At 28.5% G+C, this 8,143-nt stretch overlaps 1 protein-coding gene across 1 annotated transcript; it reads left to right on the forward strand.

The window, feature by feature from the left end:
• The first annotated feature begins 5,056 nt into the window (after positions 1 to 5,056).
• Positions 5,057 to 7,252, forward strand: LOC124922317 (zingipain-2-like). Its single transcript, XM_047463050.1, has 4 exons — positions 5,057 to 5,538; positions 6,272 to 6,504; positions 6,582 to 6,722; positions 6,813 to 7,252. Exons 1-4 carry the CDS (start codon positions 5,058 to 5,060, stop codon positions 7,071 to 7,073), a joined length of 1,116 nt encoding a protein of 371 aa, XP_047319006.1. The 5' UTR covers position 5,057; the 3' UTR covers positions 7,074 to 7,252.
• The last annotated feature ends 891 nt before the right edge of the window (positions 7,253 to 8,143 follow it).

The raw sequence follows: 8,143 nt of genomic DNA on the forward strand, positions 1-8,143 counted from the left end.
TTTTTAATTATTTATTATAATTATATATATTATATAATTTATTAAAGTTTGGTTAGAAACTGTACCCTTAGGGCCTGTTTGGCCAAAAAATTCATATATTCACAAATTTACGGAGTCATAATTTTTAAAATACGTGTCCAAAAATTATAAAAATGATATATTTACGATCACAAATATATTTCCAAATTTGACGTCGAATTTCATAATTTTCTGGATAATTTGATATTTTCGATATTTTTCATGATTTTATGAACTTTTTTTTACTTTATGCATGTATGATGATTTTTGTTTAACATGTTTCCTACTTTTGTAGGATTTTACTTGTATGTATATATGATTTCCTTTATTGTATTTTATTTATGCTTATATATGTTTGTATGTATGCTTGTATTATTGTTTGAACAAAAAATAAAAAATTCACACAAATGTGCACAATCACTCTTAGAGTTAGGTTAAACAAGAAAAATAGAAAAACTAAAATGTAAAGTGTAAAATATATTTTTAAAGGACAAAATTGTAATAATATAAGTTATCTTTGTAATGAGCGTCGTGGGACTTAACGTTTTTAGCCCTTTCCCACATCTAACCAAGCACCAAACTAATAAAAAGATCTCTAATTATTGCGTGAATACGCCTAAATTATTTTCCTAATTTTAAAAAATTAGGTGGTGACTCTATAGTCTTGAAGTTATCCTTAATTAATTTTTTTAAAAAAGACCTATGTTAACATCTCATTAAATTCTCAATGTTAGATGGAATTCGACGAGAGGGTTGATTATGGGGTTACAATAAAGTTTAACTTTTATCGCTTTACTTTTTCGATATCACTTAAAAAATAAATTCTACACGTAAAAATAAATTAATAAGAGAAGATTAAACAATGTAAGATATAGAGCTAAGATGAGTAATTTCTATCGTGTATAGTTTTTAGCGACTCTGTTGTGAATATTTAATGCTTTGCCTTAAACAAAATTTTGGCAATTTAGAAATCTATTTTACACAAAATTATATCACCGAGAAAATGTTGAAAAAGTGACCTTATAAAATAAAGGAATAGAGGAAGGGATTTGGAATTTGACATCCCTACAAAAAAATATTTTGTTTTCTTAATGTGCATGAATTATGGGACTCTAGTGTGAATATAATATAAGGTATACGTCATTGGACAAAGCTTATACATCTATTTATTACGTTATAAGATTATCAATGAGGAATGATGATCTCCACCCGCTTTTGAGAAATTTTTATGTGATTTGTTCGTTGAGTATGAATGTAGAAAAAACCTATGTTAACCTTTTCTTCTATTTCATAAATTCTCTACCATTAAAAATAAGGGATTTGTGATTAGTGGTGAGGGGTATGACCAATTAGAGTTCTCCTTACATCGATGACATTTAAATTATCCTTGTCGGTAGCACCCCTCTCTCTTATTGTCATGGAAGTCATATAACAAAATTCCTACGTCATTTCTACTGGTCGTTGAATCGCCGTGCCCGAACATTAAAGCCACGTCGTAATATTATTTTATTAGTTATCTGACTACTATATATGTAAATGCGTGTATGAATATGGATATAAATAAGTTCTCATGAGTACATTCTATCCATTTAATAAACATGATTTTTTTTATAAAAATATAAAAACAATGAAAACAAAAAACATAAAAAAATAAAAATATAAAAAACCTAACTTAACGAGTTATTGTCTTTAAGTCTTTATTACACAAATTCATTGATGTTAAAACGTTCTAACATTGACCATTCAGACTAAAAAAATAAATCTATCAAGAGGAGGACATCATCCTGTGGACATCAAATAAGAGGAACAGACAAGGAAGCAAAACGACAAAGACTTAAATTTCCTTTAATGCTTTTAAAATTTAACTTTGATGTTGAGGGGTGTATGCGTTTGTGATTGTTTTTGATTTATCCACACACATAAATAAAATGTAACTTCTTTTAATACACTCAATATTTTTATGAATGAAAAATGACTGTTTATTCTACGTTTAGGACATACATGTATATGAGTAACATGTACTACTCTTTCGGTTTACTCTTTAAACCATCTTGCCCTCTTTCGACGAATCTATTCACCATAGAAGCGTACTACATAATTGAGGAGACATCCAATAAACATTTAAGCATCGTACAACTCTAAATCCAATATCCTTCGTAACGGTCTTTCTATTCTTCGTTGACAAGCAAACGAACTACACTTAGCTCATAATTCATGACTCTGTAGAATTCCTTCTATCCATCGACGAATGAATGTGCTTCACTTATCTCAGAATCCACAATTCTTCTTAGAATTCTTTCAATTTCTTGTCGACGAACACAGAAATATTGGATCCACGACTTATTATAAAGCCTTTATTGTTACTCTTCTACGGAAGCACGGTCATCATTCAACTTTGAATCGAAGATTCTTTATCCTTTATATCCCCATCAACGAATACACGTGCTTCATTCAACACGAAATTCATGACTCTTCGTGAAAATCTTTCTATCCTCCATCAACAAACGCACACGCGTCACTAACTTAGGGATCACGTCTCTTTTCAAGGATCCTTTTATCACTCGTTAATGAAAACACGCATGTCACTAACTTAGAGCTCACAACTCTTTTCAAAGATCTTTTATCCTTTGTCTATGAACGTGCGAATACCATTAAGTTTAGAATCTACGACCATTCGTGGAATTCATTTTATCATTTTCTTGACGAACGCGCGAATTCAAGACTCTTTGTTGTATTTCTTTATACACTTCGTAAACAAATTAACAACAATGCATATGTTATTTTCCATTTTTAGACAAAGATGTTGCAAACTAAGGCGATGTCGATGTTGTTACTTTTTCATTTCCTCCATATTTAGATATTGTGTGCTTGTGTCATGCCTTCAAAATCATCTTTAAATAATAAAATATATTGATATTGAAAGAGAGAAATATGTCAAATAATTTTATAATTAAAATGTAAATAATATGATAGAGATTACGAAATATTAAATATGATATTGTAATACGAAATTTAATAGACTTGAATCACCGACTAAACATAATTTACACCAAAAGGGGCTATCCTTAATGAGAATGAATTTAATTTGACTTGAAAACGAAATAAATTTATTAGTCAAAATAAGTTATAATCTAAATCTAAAATACACAACCTAGTTGAAATCTTAAGCGATCAATAATTTTAAATTAGTTATGAAGATGGTTTAAATTTCGGTCATAAAATAATAATTATTCATATTTGGAGTTATATTCTTAAATTTGTACCGTTTGAAATACTAACTATTTCAAATAAAAATAAATATATAAGAAAAAATTTCAAACAAAAAAACATGTATAGAAAGCAATTTCAAACAAAATTATGTTTATGAACATATTTAAAACTCAGTTTTATGTATAGGGAACACTATACTTATTATCTCTTAACTAAAATTAGGTCCATAAAATTGGTTTGTGTTGAGTTTTAAGTGGATGAAATAAATTATTGGTATAAATTTCAAATATAATGGAAGGGTATGAACAAACCAATATCTTTAATATGTCAATAATTTTACAAAAGTTTAGTGAGTTAAATTAAAAAATCAAAATAATTATTTAATACAATTAAAAAATTTAAAACAGTGTTGGTCTATGAGAGCAAAATATAATATTTAAGTTCCATAAAAATATATTAAATTAAAATAAGAGACTATAGAATTGTAGAGGTCGTGTTCATCTAATTTAAGTGGAAAAAAATAGAATGAAGTTATTTCTTGAAAAATATCTTCTCATTTATAAAGGAAAAAATTAGTAGCAGGCGGATTTGTAAATTGGATTTTGTTAGAGTAATGTTCAAAAAGTTAAGTTTATGTGTAAACAAAAATTTCATTAAAAAATATTAGTTTATTCAAAACATTTTTTTATGTAAAATTTATCTTTCAAATGATCCAAATTTATAATACTGTGATTTCCAATCCTAATCAAGAATCATAAAAGGAGTGTTTCTTATTGCAGGGTGCAATAACAAACAATATTGTAAAAACTTAAATTTGGCAAAACTATAACAACATCAAACAAAATTTCTATAAATTTAAAACTTTTTTGAATAAATTTTCTAAACCCATGTAACAAGATAATGTATCTAACTATCAATTATATTATTATGTATAAATGTTTATACTTTGTTTTAAAAAAATAATCCATTTAATAAAAAAAACACTTATAAGTACAACAACAAAAATATACATATGAAAAAAAAGTTTATAAAGCAAAAATAAATTAAGAAACATACTACAATTAATTAGTTTAAAGGTTTCAAGAAGAACACTAATGTCTTTACATAAATTCATAAGTTTTCGAATCTCATATCGGAAGACATTGTAAATAATTCTTAAGAACATACTTTCATTGTTAAATGTTCTCCGATTTATTTTCAACTAGCTAGATAATACATTAAAAAATTATAGGGATATAAATATATCTTGTAAATAAGGTTTTTTTTAGTCATTCATCCCTATACCTATCTCAATAACTAATTATAGTCTTCAATCTAACTTATTAGATTCCGGTAAAATTACATAATATATTTGCGATATTGTGACAATGTACATAATGTACAAGCATATGAGAATAGTATACAATCTCCTTGTAGGACATTCGACAATCGCTCAGATAATTTATTGCTATTTGTATATTTTTATGTTTAAAAAATAATCCTAATAAATAAATAAATAAACAGTAAAAACAATTAATAAAAAATTATCAAAAATTTAAATATCAAATAAAGTTTAATTTCTTTTATTCAAACTTTTTTTTACTAAATGTTAAATCAGCATTTGAATTTTATTTTTGGTAATTATGATTGTTAAATTATAAGTAAATATTTAATGATAATTATATTTTTTTTTTTAAATCAGGCCTATCCTAATAACTCAAATATAAATAAATAAAAAAACAATAAGAAGATAATTGAATAAAATATTCTCTTAAATATTTAAATAATAAATATATTCATCTATAAAATAATCCTCATTTCATCCTTTAGACTCGCACCATTAATTAAACATGACTACTCCGGCCACCACCATCCTCCTCCTCTTCCTAGCCCTCTTCTCCGCCTCCCTCAGCCTCATGATGGCGGACATGTCAATCATCGAGTATGATAACAATCACCAATCAAAATCCAGAACCGACGAAGAAATGATGAATATTTACAAAAAGTGGATGGTAGAGAATGGAAAAGTGTACAACGGAATAGATGAATTTGAAAAACGTTTCGAAATTTTTAAGGATAATTTGGTCTTCATAGATGCTCATAACTCCGAGAACCGGACCTACAAGGTTGGATTGAACGTGTTTTCTGATCTGACCGATGAAGAGTACCGATCCTACTACCTCGGCATGAAATATGATGCCGATCTCCAATCTGTCCAGTCAGAGCTGGACAGCCAAAGGTATGCTGTGTCATCAGGAGAAATTCTCCCGGAGTCGGTTGATTGGAGGACGAAAGGCGCCGTCTCACCGATTAAGAACCAGGGAAAATGCGGTAAGATTTCTAAATTAGAAAGTTAGTATGACTCCAAGTCATTCAATTAAACTATTGAACAACTAAGATAACTAATTCTATAAGTGGATTTTAGTCCATATCAATTAAACTTAGCTATAATTCTTCCTTCAATTAACAGACTTTTTAGGTCGGGAAGCAGACTAACTAATAAGATAAGAGGTTCTGGAAAATCAAAGTTTGAAAGCTGCTACTTTTATTTTTTAATCCCAGAGAAGATAACTAGTATTATTGTTATAAAAAAAATATTGTGATATATAATACTTGATATATAATAAATTATAATTTTTTTTTACTATTATGTAGATTAATTTGTCTCTATCTATAGTTTCGGCTATTTCCATTTTTAGAGAGAACAAAACAAAAGTAAAAAATATTTGTCTCAGAGTAATTTAACAATTTTGGAACAATTGGATAAAAATATAAAGTCAAAAGTAGGTGCCTAAGATGAAAATAATTTAATAGTATTAGAACAATTCAATTCACTAGCTTTTTAATAAATTAATTACAAAAATATATATATGCATAATATAACTAAAATCACAGGTTTGATTCTCATTTAAGATACCTCATGTTGGAGTAAATGTCATGATTTTATTATATGGTTAATTTTAGTTAAGAATGCGAAGAAATGAGGTTAAAAAATATAGTTTTGGAACAATTTGAGTTCATATATATATTTTGATCTTGTTTGTGTTGTTTTTTAAAATATTAGGAAGTTGTTGGGCTTTCTCGGCGATTGCAGCGGTGGAAAGTATCAACAAGATAGTAACAGGACAACTGATTGATTTGTCGGAGCAAGAACTTATTGACTGCGATCGAGCTAGCCTAGGCTGCTTAGCCGGGTACATTCTTACTGCATTCCAATTCATTATTCGCAATGGTGGTATAGACACGGAAAAGGATTATCCTTATCGAGAAGCCAAAGGCACCTGCAATGCCACTAAGGTTATCATGAGATTGACTTTGGGGCTTGTTAATTTTTATAAGTCTGTCTAGCTAACCATTTGGTTGATTGATTGCAGATGAAATCAAAGGTGGTGAGCATAGACGGTTGGGAAAGAGTACCACCCTACGACGAAAATAGTTTAAAGAAAGCTGTCGCACAGCAGCCCATCAGCGTTGGCATTGAAGCTTATGGCAAGGAATTCAAAAATTATGTCTCGGTACGTAAGTAGTGAAAAGTTATTATATTTTGGATTTTGAGATCGATCTATATATAAGTGAATGTTTTGTGATTCCTTTGGTTATGGAAGGGTATTTTCACGGGAAACTGCAGAACCTCCCTAGATCATGCATTGGTGGTGGTGGGATATGGCAGTGAAAAAGGACTTGATTATTGGATAGTGAAGAATTCATGGGGAACGAATTGGGGTGAAAAAGGATATATGAGGATCGAGCGGAACAATGTTCCTAGCGGTAAGGGAAAAGGGAAATGCGGCATAGCTGTACAAGGTTTTTATCCCACAAAAAAAGGAAATGCCGGAGTAGGAGACGGTGTCGTTAGTACAGCATGAACGTATCAATTAAATTAAACTATCCAAATCTAAGTTAAAATAAGGTGGAGGTGGTGGTGGTCACTTCTTTTGTTTTTGTTGTTATTATGTATTTAATAAAATGATCATGTTTTATTAATAAATCTACCATGATCACATGTGTATTTGCATAATTAATAATATAAATAAAATATTATTTATTTATAAATATTTTAAATAAAATTAATATTATTTAAATTTAATTTATTTAAAATTAGTTTAATTTTTTTTAAATTAAGTTTAATCTAAAATTTAATATTAATATATATTTTAAAATTAATTATATATCTAAAGTTAAAAAAAATAATTTTCTGAGTTTAAAAAATGCTTACAAAGAAATGTAGATTTATTATTAAGAATCAAGTCAATTACATCATACAAGTTACTATAAATCACTCTAGAAATTTTACTTAAAGTTGTGTCATAAATTTTTCTCTTATCAAAAGTAATGTTAGACGTGTTTTACACTATTACCAACCTCTTATATTACTACGACATTTTTTTACCACCATTTCGACAAACCAACCACCAATCACACAATCCACTTCTCATACAGTGTGACCTCAGACACTTTCACACACCTATTATCTCTAGTCAAATCAACGACCAATCTTAATTGACCTCTAATATCATGACCTCACATTTTCACATGCATCTTATCACACTCGACAAACTAAACACCAATCTCAATCGACCTATAATATTGTGAGCTCACACATTTTCACATTTCGGTCAATCAAAATTGTATTCATATTATTTTTAACCACATATATCTCCTTTGTTATCGGCCTCTTATCCCCACAAATGACACCTCTCATCTGATGATTTTTACCCTTACTGCGGTCTCTTTTACCACCAATCCCACCAATCGACTTCTTATCTTGTAACTCACACTTTTCATAATCCTCTTTATCCACTCGGAAAATTATCCACAAATCCCAATCAACCTTTAATCATGTGAACTCACACACTTTACAACTCGATTAATCAATATCTCATTCATATATTTTAACCACTAATATCTCATTTATTACCCATTCTCTTTTATAATA

This window comes from Impatiens glandulifera, chromosome 1 (assembly GCF_907164915.1).
Source record: "Impatiens glandulifera chromosome 1, dImpGla2.1, whole genome shotgun sequence".
NCBI lineage: Eukaryota > Viridiplantae > Streptophyta > Magnoliopsida > Ericales > Balsaminaceae > Impatiens > Impatiens glandulifera.